The sequence below is a fragment of the Limanda limanda genome, chromosome 17 (assembly GCF_963576545.1).
Source record: "Limanda limanda chromosome 17, fLimLim1.1, whole genome shotgun sequence".
NCBI lineage: Eukaryota > Metazoa > Chordata > Actinopteri > Pleuronectiformes > Pleuronectidae > Limanda > Limanda limanda.
In genome coordinates, this window is record NC_083652.1 from 19,102,549 (window position 1) to 19,115,805 (window position 13,257).

Consider the following 13,257-nt stretch of genomic DNA (forward strand, 5'->3'; position numbering starts at 1 on the left):
AAAAAGATTTTTGCGTTGACTTTAGGGAATATGGACAACCTGAGGAGTTACGGCTTAATCATGGTTAAAACTAAAAATGATAATTAATTACACATTAAAAGTCTTGACTCACATGAACAGGTTTAATCTTTTACAGGCAACAGGAGGTTTATCCTGGAAGTTGCACAGTCGCCTCAGATCAAAAGAAGATTGCTGGTTCAAATCCCGGTTTGGTGTTTGCATGTCTCTGTGGGTTTTCTCCGGGTTCTCAAGCTTCCTCCCAGAGGAGCCAACATGCAGACTGGCGTTAGGTTAGTTGGATACTGATAGTAGGTGTATATGTGAGAGTAAATTGATCTCTATATTTTGGCCCTGCATCGTGCTGGGTCACCAGTCCAGGGTGTAACCATAGGGTGTAACCCGCTTCTAGCCCAAAGTCAGCTGGGATTAGATCCAGATCACCTGCGACCCTTAAAGAATAAGTGGGATAGAGGATGGATGGATGAAATTAAATCATGGTTAGAATTGTTGCCATGGATATGGGCTACAACTTGGCCCAAATCTTAAAGTTTAACTCATCAAATTTGTGATTAACAGTTGCACCATCGGACGTTCTGACAACTACACAGAATGAAAGTTCTTTGATTGGAGGTTTGCTTTTGAACTTTTATTGTTGAAATAAATTCCAGGGGTTTTAGAGTAAAATACTTTTTCTCCACCGCTGCAACCACTCATTATATTGAAAAACCCAACCATAACAACTCTTCATGCGTGTGTGTTTGCCTCTTGTCCCTCCCTCAGCACCTCAAGTGTTTTCTAAATGGAAACAGCCCCGATGGTAAAGTGGCCCAAATGATATCAACCTGCCCAAATCAATTTTTGTCCACCCAATTAAAGAATAAAATGGTCCAACCGGGCGGGCACCTGCCAAATGTGGCGAACAGCTGTGCCACGAAATATAATTTCAACCTCCCCAACATCCTCCAAGCACATTATTTTCACAGATGGCTATAGAGGATTACCATGTGTGTAATTAAGTCCCCTGCTTCTATGGGCTTTAGCGATCCATCTCTCTAATGTACTCCATAGGCTGGATGTGCATTCTCCAATTTCCTCGGTTTGTTTGCTCATTGACATCACACGGCCTATAAGCACTTGTGTAAAGCTGCACTCCTGGTGCTCATCAACACTGAGGGATTTATCAAAGAGTTGATTATTATCAAATACTGTGGGTGAGCTGATCTGATCTCGAAGGACGTGTAAAGTATCGGGAGCTTAATGATGCCGAACACGTGCTCAAATTACTGTCCAGCTCGTCACAAACTGCCATGAGTTCAACTTTATTAAGTCACAGTAGGATATATATATATATGACTCTGTTTATATATGTATAATATTGCTTTTAGCTCTGGTCTGGGGCAACATACTTGAAGTCCACCTACATTTACATTCATAGGCTGTTTCTAAAGATGCAGAAACACTCTATAATGTATTAATATATTTATAGGCTATTACTTTTACTTGAATACTCTTGTTGTTATTACAGTTAGAGTGGCACAGTGGCACAGTGGCAATCACACTGCTTATATAGTTGAAATATTGAATCATATTCCATGCTCACATTAACCAAATTGAGAAAATTACATTACTGGTTCTAGCTGCTGTTTTTAATCTCTGTAGTATTTATTATTTATTATGCCAATCATGGCTATGTTGTGTTTATATCGTGTTTTGTATTATATGTAAACTGGAAACATCAGCTTGACCTGTAACTCCTCAAGGGGGCACCCGTAAACGGAGTCTGATGCATACACCAATAATGAATGGCAATAAATTGAATTGTTATAATATATGTTGTCATAGGAGACCTATAAATGCTTTGATTGTATACTTGCTGACAAAAACATAATAAACACTTTAAACTACGGCTGAGATTTATAAGATGTATGTGTTTTAAATGATAAATGGGGGATTTAAAGTATCGGTAGCTAATTTAATTGTGAGTGGTTCCTATGGATAGGACGCTCTGTGTGTGAGTGTGTGTGTGTCTGTGTGTGTGTGTGTGTGTGTGTCCATGAACATGCGTGTGTGTGAGAGGGCGAGAGCGAGATGGCCACCTGGGGCCTGTCCTCCTTGGTTTCCATGGCGATGTCGCAGTGATTAATGCGCAGGTATGTTACCGGCCAGTCGTCCGGTTCTCTCTCAAGTCAAAGCTTTAATAACCAAGCTGTGGGAAGGCAGGTGATAGATGAGCGGAAACGTTTCCTTGGTTTTCTTGAACTTTTATGATAGAATAGTAATAATTTGCTTGAGTCCTGGTAAAACGTCCCCATGTGAAAATCCAGTGCAGTAACACGACTTGTGTAATTATTCACCGCTGAGCCGAGTCCAACGTGTCAGTAGCAAACAGGAGAAGTGAGAAAGAACACTTAAGAAATCCTTAAGCAGCAATTACTCTGTGCGTGTCTCCTTTTATAGCTCCACCTGCTCACTAAAGGTCTTGTTGCTTTTGTCCCTCTTCTGCATAATGTTGTTGAAGCTTTTATATTTAGTTAATTCCTGACTGTTCCTAATTGGACACATTTGCAGCCTTTGATAAAGACAGATTCTCATTGTGAAGACACACATGCACCTTTGTAACAGTCTTATCTCCTCTTTTAATGAGTCAGTATTTTAGATCTCCATGTTATTTTCTTCTCAGCTGGGAGCTGCTCGGTACAACCACAGTCTCTGAGTTCTGAGCTGAAGCAGATGGGGGTTAAAGGGTCATAAAGGGTTACGGGCCTGACTCCAAGGCATCCATAGGAGGCTTCACTTTTATTTTGCTCATCCAGATTTGTCCGGTCCATGGATGAAGCTGGTAACCTTCTGTTCACAAGTTCATTTCTCAAGCTCACAGCTCTCATATGATGTAATATCATGAAAACAGGTGTTGTCAGTAAACAAGATACAGTACCTGTTACCTGCAGAGAATTTGATCAGAATGAAGTCAGTGTTTTTAAAGACTTTTGAAGAGTTGCAGATACACTGAGCGTGCGCACAAGCTGATGATATCTGAGGGTTTCAGTGCACTTTTCATCATAGGGTGGTCATGGAGAGAAACTCGAAAGGAATAGTGGACTTTTAATCTACTGACAAGTACCATGGGATTTGCATTTATAAAAGTACCACCTAAAGCTCAGCTCCCAGGTCTGATTGTGTGTGTGTTGATATTGTAGAGGCAGTTGTTGGCTGTGTTTACATTCTGTATGTAGTCATGTGTGTTTGCTTTGAATCGGCACAGTGCCAAGCCTGGACTCGATTCACCCTGAGTGGGCTCCTCCACTGCCTCTTGACTAAGTCAACTATCCTCTGAACAGCTCAGCCACTCTCGCAGCTCAATTACCAGCGAGCAGAGATGGAGCCATCAGCACCGGTGTCTCTTAACGGGCCCCGACAACGGCAGCCACAGAGACCTCCAGTCAGATGGAGGACCACCCAGGAAGTGATGATACTCTCACAGGTTGAAAGCCTCCGTGTGAATATAACAAAGGTTCAGCTGCAGCTCGTGTCAGAGAGAGGCCCACACACACACACACACACACACACACACACACACACACACACACACACACACACACACACACACACACACATATGCATGCATATGAAAGCCAGCCTCATATCCCAGTCAGTCTAATTAAATGCTGTGTTTGATGATGAAAGTTGGGCTGTGATGAAAGGGTGCGTGGTGCTCCGAGGTGCAGTGTGAATGCAACAGAACACTGGATCGCTCCTCTACCGTTAATTAGAGCACGGCAGGGAAGGATTACACACCCGACACAAGTATCTGCCCAGTTTCACTTTACTGTGTACCTGTGTGTGTGTGTGTGTGTGTGTGTGTCAGTGGTGGGAAGGTACTTTCAGAGGGAAATACTGTACCACCACAGCTGTAGTCACTAGTGACTTTTCAGATAATGATTTGACATAAAAAATGTACAATGCAATGCAATGTGATCAAAGGGCAGCACCCGGCTCTCCGTGTGGAGTTTGCATGTTCTCTCTGTCTCTGCATGGGTTTTCTCCTGGCTTCCTCCCACATTCCACAGACATGCAGATTGGGGTTAGGCTAATTGGAGACTCTGTCCATGGTATACCCGGTACCCATGAGTAACATTATGGGGACCGTGAGATTGACAAGTCTCTAAGGTCCCCACAAAATGAGTACACACACGCTGAAACAAAACAGTCCAGAACACGTGTTCAATGCGACTCCTCCTTCGATATCAGTGTTTCTGTTTGCTGCCTCATTTACAGCCCATAAATGTGTCTTGTACATAATGAGGCTACAGTGGGAGATTCTGAAGGCGACGGCCCATTAAACACTGACAGGTGGAGAGAGGGAGAGACATGTCATCCTGCTAATTAGATCAGTGGTTGATAGTCAATACAACGGTTTCTCCTTTTACAGCCACAGCGTGAACAGGCACATGATCTGCAGATGAAGAACACAGTCATGGTTGTGGGATAATAGCAGAGATGATAATGAGCATTTCCAAATCTGTGTTTCCCAGCCTTTTGCCTTTATCTGCTTCCTTCCCTCCTCCAAGTCTTGCCCGGGTTCCTCAGTCTCTGTGCCTGCCGCCGTTTCCCACTGTTGATATATCTCATGTCAGCTCTTTCCAACCACTGTCCTCCCTCCTCTGTTCTCATGGACTGAGTCACTGCTTCATTATTGTTTTTATCAGTGTCAGAAGACAGATTTGTTCCTGCAAGTGGCACAATTGATGTGTTTGTGTGTGTTTGTGTGATTCAGTGATTAAAGATGAGTTATTTTTTGTCTATTTGTGTTATAAGTGAACTTGAGCTAATATTTTGTAGCAAACTAAGCAGATTTTAAACATAATAAAGCAGCACTTTTTTTTAGACATATTTAGACTGAACTTACAGTAGATCTGCAATTTTTGCCAAGATACATTAAGTTTTTCACTTACGTTGTGTTTCAGCTCCTTCTTGAATGTTACATTTTCTTGAATTTATTGAAATTCTGATCAGACAATTTTACATGAGATTCATATTTTTAATGATTTTACTAATTTCCTTCAGACTGGCTTTTACATGTTTGTATTTAAACTTACATTCAAAAGCATCTGAAGCTGCATAGGATTTATTATATCACCTGAGTATAAACAAGTTATATTTTCATACTATTTTTTGTCATTTTCAAGCAGAAATGTCAAATATTCTCTGATTGTGAGGATTTGTTGCATCGCTTCCTCATATGACAGAATAAATTTAATATTTTTGAGTTTCAGACTGTTAGTTGGACACAAGAAGGAATATTCACTGTGGTAATTATTCTCTCTCTTCCCACATTTCATGATGAATCGTTGAATCAAGAAGTAAATCAGCAGGCTAATCAATAATGAAAATGCTCATTTGTGGCAGCCCTAAATGACTCGAGGTGATATTGTTAATGTGGCAGCTGAAGAGCAGATGATTTGGAAAGCACATTGAAGACTGCAGCAGTTTACAGTGGATTTGAGGGGTTAGTCACACAGACATTTGTAGATTCAATATTTCATATTTGTCGCCTGCCCAAAAATACAAACCTGCTGTCAGTCACGGTTAAGTGTTATTGCGTCTATTTAAGTCTGTGTAATTGTGCGAGTGACAGTTTGCCTCCACAATGTGGACACAGGACTGTTAGCCGGGGCCCACGGTGGCTGGCTGGCTGGCTGGCTGACTGTGCAAAGTGTCAACTCTTGGCCTGGAGATTTGGTGTGACTTGGATGCCACCCACACACCCACAGAACAGACACGTCTCTGACATCCATCTCCTCTTCTGTCCATGTGACTCTGGTTTGCACTCTCGATCTGTTGCTGCAGTCCTGACTTTCTTTTTCCTCCTCTTTTTCCTTTCTCTAAACCAGTCTGCTACTTGTTAACACTGTACAACTCTCTCTCTGCCTGTTTCTCCGTCACTCACGTGCAGACACACTCTATTTGAGATGGTCATTGATGAAGTGGTGTGTGGGTGCGTCTCCACCACAGGTCAGATCGGCTCCATCGTGGCTGTGGGCAGTGTGTGTTTGGACTTTACTCACAACACACCACCTTTATCTGAGAATCCTCTCAGCTGCCTTTTCTTCTCTTTGTCTTCCGCCGAGCAGCTGAACTCCGGCCTTGAGGAGAAAGAACATTGCATCTTTTGTCTTGCTCTAATTTGGCTCCATGGTGCTCACCTCTTCTTTGAGTTTACCTCTAGCTGCATGCTCTTTGATGCTGTGCTGTCTTTCATGCAGATGCCTGTCGAAACCTGCATACGCTTAATTTTTATTTAACCACCACATTTATCCTCTACTTCTCTTCCTCCTTCTCTGTTTGCTTTCTCTCCGCTGACTCAATCCATCATAGAATCCTCTGTAAGACATTATCACCATGGCAACTGTACAGTTGTTCATTTGTCCCTCATCCTGACACACACACACACTAACAAACACACACACAGTCACATTCACTATGACTCTGGTCTAACTACTTTTAGTTTTTGTGAGTTTTTGTGTTTGTTGATGATAAATTCCTCATGGTGATGTCTCGGGATCATTTTGCTAGAATAAAGTGTGTTTGTGTGGCACATAAATAGTTCTAATGACCGTTGGGTAAAACAACAAATAGGAAAATCCCACAAGCTTCACTGCACTAAATCATTTTGGCAAATCAGTCACTTTTTATGTGTTTATTTATGAAGTCTTAAGATGTCTAAATCCATAAATTCCGTTATATAACTTTTGCCCCACTGTTTCTCATAGCAGCACTTCGACCACCTGCTGGCTAACGTCATCTTCTTCTCTGTTTAACTCATATTTCCACACATTTCCCATAATGCTTCTGTTTAATGCCTGTATCTGGTGACTCTGAAAGTCAGTAAAACACATTTGTACACTTTATATTGTTGTAGTAGTATTAATACCAATAATAATAATAATAATATATAATTTCTAATGGTTGCTCAATTAATTGTCTTCAATCAAAGCAGCAATTATTTTATTATTATTATTAATCGTTCCAAAAACTGGCTCTGGAAATGTTTTATAAGGAACAAAAGCACGTTTGCTCATGTTAAGGACAGACACACTGTAATTTAGTGAGAATCACAGAAAGTAAAAGTTGTTTTTCACTTGTAAACCTCAGTGCAGCTTTCAGTCGGGGATATGTGTGTGATTCCATACAAAGGTGACATTTCACTGGACTCTGCAGAAAAACTGCCCCTGCTTTCCTCCGTCCCAGCGGCTCTGGGGAGATACAGTGTGTTGCTTAGGGACACTTCACTGAGCGGGAGGCTTCTCATCATATACACATCAAACAGGGAGGAATATCACAGATTCAATAAAGTCCTTTGCTTATGAATCATCATAAGAGGAAATTACACATCATTCATCCAAACTGTATGAAGCAGTTTACCAAGTAACCTCAGATATGAATCACATCGGCTCTTTTGCTCTACGCTTCACTTTTTATGACCATAATGTACGATGAGTAATTAGATATTGTTACTTCCTGCGTCGAGGTGCCCGTCAATGCCTGAACACAATTACCCTATCGTCTGTTTGACTCATTGTCACTCTGCTCTCATCTTTCGACTTCTCCCTCATCTTCTGCTTCATGGGGCTCTTGTTACGCTCCGAGGAATTCGGCAGCGGCATCATCTCGCCTCACTGCAGCCATCTTTCCCCCCTGGTTTGGCCTCAGCAGCTCTGTCTGTTAGCGTCAACGGTTTTTCCGCTGGCGTCTCTGCCCAGCGCTGCATGATGTCCGGTATTTAACTGGCTTTCTGGATGTTTGATAGATACAGTCTGAAGTGATGTCTCATCAAGCTGCTTGGAAATACAACATTTTAGATGCGCCACTCCACTTTCTGATGTTTGTTTTTTATGTGTTTTTTGCAACAACAAAATAGTATCATCTGTGCTTCGTGTTTGTGAGTCAGGGACTCGCGTAAAAGTGAAAAACATCCCGGGGCTCGCTGTCCAGCAACGTGGAGAGAGGAAGAGGGCTGATGAAGTCAAAGACAGAGAGAGAGAGTAAAGGAGGCAGCGGGTCTGTGGCTGCCTGAGTCCGGCGTGTGTGTTGTTCACTGAGCAAGCCTAGTGTGAAAAGTTGAAAAGGATGAGCGTTCGTACAGTGGAGGTGAAAATGGGATGCGGCTTGCAGAGGGAGAGAAGACGCAGTCAGGACACAAGGGGCCGGACCACTGTGCCATTTGTTGTTTTCTTTTCTGTCCCAAGAAAAGCCTCCAGGAAAAGATCAAATATACATGAGCTCACTTAAAGGAGAATATGCAATTTTTTTCAGATTATTCACTGATCCTCTGTCAGTCTCACCCTACAACTTCCTCTGCTTTCCATACACAAACATCTCTCTATCCGCCATCTTCTTCTCGAGTCATGTTACTTGCTTGATTAAGCGTGTTTGTGTGCACTCTCCAATGATGCGGGCCCACTTACACAGTCAGTGGCCTGTATAATTACACATGCAGCCTTTCTGACACATTTCAGCATGATGGAGGCGATGCTAGTGGGGGTAGGGGGGCTTTATCCAGCCTCATTTGCAAGGCTTTAATTACAGCCATGTTTGTTTTGTGGTGATTGTAGGGATAAGCAAACCTGGAAAATACTGACTGGAAAACGTACGAATCGATTTTCCAACAAGTTAAAAGCTTGGCCACTGCAGAGCTGCAGAACCGACCTGAGGAGATCTCGATGCTTTGACCCTTCATGCAATGTAACATTTAAAGATTGATCACGATATCATCCAGTTCACTACTGCCCTGCCTGTTTTCTTGGAAGCCTACCACAGCATCAATCCCCATTTGCTGATTACAGCTCAATTTTGACTGAAGCCCCAGTGCCAGATGTTCAGGCCAAGTTAAACAGTTGCTCAGTCTCGCTCGGTCCTGGCTCTACAGCATCGCTGCACGGCGTTTATTTTTGCCTGAACATTTGTAGCCTGAATCGGGGAGAATTCTGCTGGGCCGGCTTCCAGGACGACAAGATGGAGATAACTGACACCAAGCTCGAAATCACATGAACCTTACACGTTCCCACGCACTGATAAGGACCTGACAAATCCTTTCCAGCTGGATGTGTCTTTTTGTTTGTTTATTTGTGTCGTTCTTTTTCGGGGGAGGGGGTTTGTCTTGGATGCTACGATGGACACGATATAGGATAGTTAGTATTGGTGTGATTTGTCAACTAATGGTTCAAGCGAGACGATCATTAGACACGAGGAAGGAATGTCAACAATGGTGGAACTAAGCGACAGGCACAGTGACAAGCAGCCCTTTATGTTCTCTCAACCTCCTCCACCAGGGCAGCACACAAGGAAAGAAGTCACAAAGTAAAACAGGAAACAATTAACTGAAAATAAAAAGTCGTCCAAAACACAAGAAAACAAGATCAAAGTCCATAAACAAAACGATGTGTCCTACAAAAGATCTAAAAGGAATAAAAGCCCACAGACAAACACAGCAACAACTGAGTCTCCAGTCAAGCTTCACTAAACTAATATTACTAATATACTAATATTTTCTCTTTGCTGCCCAGGACCCCAGAAGCAAGCACAAGTTCAAGATCCACACGTACGGGAGTCCCACCTTCTGCGACCACTGCGGCTCGCTGCTGTACGGCCTCATCCACCAGGGGATGAAATGTGACAGTGAGTACACACCCTCTCTCTCTCTCTCTCTCTCTCTCTCTCTCTCTCTCTCTCTCTCTCTCTCTCTCTCTCTCTCTCTCTCTCTCTCTCTCTCTCTCTCTCTCTCTCTCTCTCTCTCTCTCTCTGTGCACCTGTGTGGAATGTGCTGTGCTGGTGTCTGTCGGCCCTAATGAGAACAGATGGGAATAGACTTGTACTGTACTACACTCCTCTCCATCCGAGGTTCGGGCCGAATCCACTTGTCCTGATCTGCTGGCTCCTCTCTGCGCTCCCATTCTTTCCACCCACATCCACCTCTTTGCATGTATGACCCCCATCCTGCAATGAGCTTTCCCCATTTGGGTTTTCCGCTCCTTTTCCTCCCTTCTTTTCTCATTCTTCACTTTCTTCTACACCGATTATTTTCCCTAGACTACCCCACTTCTTCATCATCTTTTCCCCCTTACAATACATTTCTTACATTCCCCTGCCACCCCCCTTGGTTGTATCCACTTAATCTCCATCACCCTCCATCCAACCCCACCCCCCCCCCTCCCCCCTCAGACTACTCTGTCTATCCATCTGCGGGACTCTGGTGGCGGCCTATTCGCAGATGGTAATGGGAGCACATCAGAACAAATTGATGCGGGGAAGCCATCGCTATTACGAGCTGCTTCCCAGTCTCTCGTCCCTTCTTGTCTCCTCTCTGCACGTCAGCTTGACAAGCCTGCCGAGCGGAGGGAGGAGGCAGGAGAGATGGATGGTTGGATTGGAATTACAGAGGGGAAGAAAGGGAGAGAAAGTTAGAGGGCAGAAAGGGACAGAGGAGGAGACGAGGGTGAAGAGAGAAACAAATGTTCACTCTCCCCTCTGGTCGCACATCTGTTGTGGAAGTGTGTGTGTGTGTCTGGGGGAGTGTGTGTGAGATTAGAAGAACGAGTCACAAGAAACACAACTTTTTGAATTAAAGGCCAACTAGCCTCTTCATCATTTATTTTACGTTTGTGTATTGCTAGATACAAAATGATATATTTGATATATTTATCCATATGAAATCAGAGCAGGCGTTTTGTATTTCATCAGGTTCAAGTTAGATTTTAGTGAAAATAAACCACAGCTCCGTGTCCTCTTGAAGACCTGTAGTCTTTTCTAGGAATCTGCTCCCATTTGTTTTATTTATTTTTAATTCATTCTTTTGTTAAAAAATTCAGCAGAGCTCCAGCTGCTTTATTTTGTTGTGCAACTCGTCTTGTACATTTTCTTGAGAGGCAGAGAATTTTCCACAAAACTTAGTAAATCCTGCAATATGTACAACCACACTTATATTGTCCATTCCTTTGTTTGATTCACCCTAAAATGTGTATGCGATAAGGAGGAGGAGGCACGTTTTTACGTTTCAGTGTTGACATGAGTTTCACAGTAACAATCATGTATGTTCCCCTCTGTTTTCTGTCTCTCTTTAGCCTGTGACATGAACGTGCACAAGGTGTGTGTGGTCAACGTGCCGAGCTTGTGTGGGATGGACCACACCGAGCGCCGGGGTCGTCTCTTCCTCAAGATCGAGGTCAGCGGGGACAGGCTACACGTCACAGGTTGGTCTGAAACTCCTCTCTGTCAGTTCAGGGGTCAAACACCACTTTCATGTTGGCCCAGGACTATTCTAGTTTCTTTCACCTCATACAGATAATTGATACCGATTATTTGAGCTACTTCTTCTTTTATTCAGACTGTCAGATTAATCACGTGGCCCCATTCAGTGACATACCTTATAGTTACATATTGCTCCTGATTTAACACATAAGTATGGATTATTTTATATGAATATGATTTTTCAATGTAGCCAGTTAAGGTGGAGTTTATTTGACGACTTTATTCAAGGCGGTTTAGTCTATAGCAATGTATCACATTTTAAACCTCAATACAGTGTTAAATCTTAATCAGTAATCAAACCAAATAATTAACACTGAAGTAAAATATAGTTTATGAGTATTCAAGTACATTAAAACTGTATGTGAGTAGAACTGTTCCCAGTGAACAGGTGTATGTGACGTCCTCGGGCACAGAAACAATTTGGCTGATGCACAGTCGCTGCAAAAAAAGAGCAGCTGAGAAACACTGATGAAACGTTTCGGTCACAGACAAACGACTCACTGTCTTTTCCTAGTTTCATCCATTGCCTCCAATAAAAATCAAAATGTCTCAAACTGTCAAATTAGTGTTTATTATGGGAGTGAGAGCTCAAACTTTCTCTCACCTTCACCAAGCAAAAAGTACTACTACTGCCTAGTTGTTATTTTACTACAATATTGGGCAAAATAATCATTATTAATGTTTATGTGTTTTACCAAATATGTCAATTATGGCTGAGTGGTTAGTGTTCATACAGTATAACAACACTGTTCACAGCTGCACTTCCCGCTGTGTGACCTTTCCTGCTTGTCATACCCTCTTCACTGTTCCTCTATGCTGCCAAAAAAAGACCATAAATAAGTATAAGGAAAAAATCTTGCAAACAAAGGTTTGGATTTTAGTTTAAAAAGAGATTTAAGCGTGAATTATCAGTTGATTTCAGAGTAGGAGAAATTCTGAGCTGGTCGGCTTCTGTGCTTTTCCCTGAAGGGATGGGGAAAAAATGCAACCTTTTTCAAATCTGTAACAAAATTAAGATTTACATCACAGAATGTGGTTTCCATCTGCGTCAGCATAAGTCATGACGGCGTTCATGACGTGTGTCAGGCGTGTGTGTGTGTGTGTTGTCCGTGTGTACATTTTCAACACCACCTAATTATCCTGTCAGTCAAAAGCAGCACCTGGAGTGGAGAACTCTCCGGGGTTAAAATGCCTTTGGTAGAGAGAGAAATCACTGCTGGGTCACATCCACAACCTCTCTCTCTGTCGCACGCACACACACACACACACACACACACACACACACACACACACACACACACACACATTCACACACATTCACACACACGCACATGCACACATAGGTGCAAACAAGCAGCATGGCGAGACAGTGCTGGACAGGGAATATGAGGAACATGCTGAGGCCAATAAAGTGTTTCTTACTCAGTGGGGATCAACCTGGAATTGTCTGCACTTCCAGCAGCAGTGACGTGTGTGTCTGTGTGTGTGTGTGTGTCTGTGTGTGTGTGCATGTGTGTATGTATATGATTCATGGAGAGAAAGGTATATTCACAGTATTCACAGTAGACTTCTATCATTGGTTCTCTCTACTTGCATTGCTCAGTTTATTCTTTTCTGGTGATTTTATTTGCGCTGCTCAACACTAAACTCCAAACCTCAGCTCTTTCTCTTGTTGTACCGCTGAACCAAACTCAGGCAGCTACCTGTTCTGCTTAATGTTTGCGACTTTCTATGAATCTGACTGCGGCGTGTGATGGTGATGACCGTGGTGATGATGACAGGGGCGACAGCGGTGGTCCTGTTGGCATGGTTACCTCAGTCGGACAGAGCTGAAACTGAGCTGGCTCATTTTCCTCCACAGAGTGGGAGAGACGGCTGTTACCATGTTAAATTGATGTGTGTTTTCTCCCCCCCGCACCTTGTGATGTCCTTGATTTGATGCGTACACACACA

At 42.9% G+C, this 13,257-nt stretch overlaps 1 protein-coding gene across 2 annotated transcripts in view; it reads left to right on the top strand.

Annotated features, from left to right (window-relative positions):
- Window positions 1-13,257, top strand: part of prkcab (protein kinase C, alpha, b) — a 77,093-nt gene that overhangs the window by 45,576 nt on the left and 18,260 nt on the right. For both annotated transcript variants that reach the window (XM_061089960.1, XM_061089959.1), the window contains exons 4-5: window positions 9,564-9,675; window positions 11,118-11,246. In XM_061089960.1, the coding sequence (XP_060945943.1) occupies window positions 9,564-9,675; window positions 11,118-11,246 (241 nt within the window). The remainder of the gene's footprint in view (window positions 1-9,563; window positions 9,676-11,117; window positions 11,247-13,257) is intronic.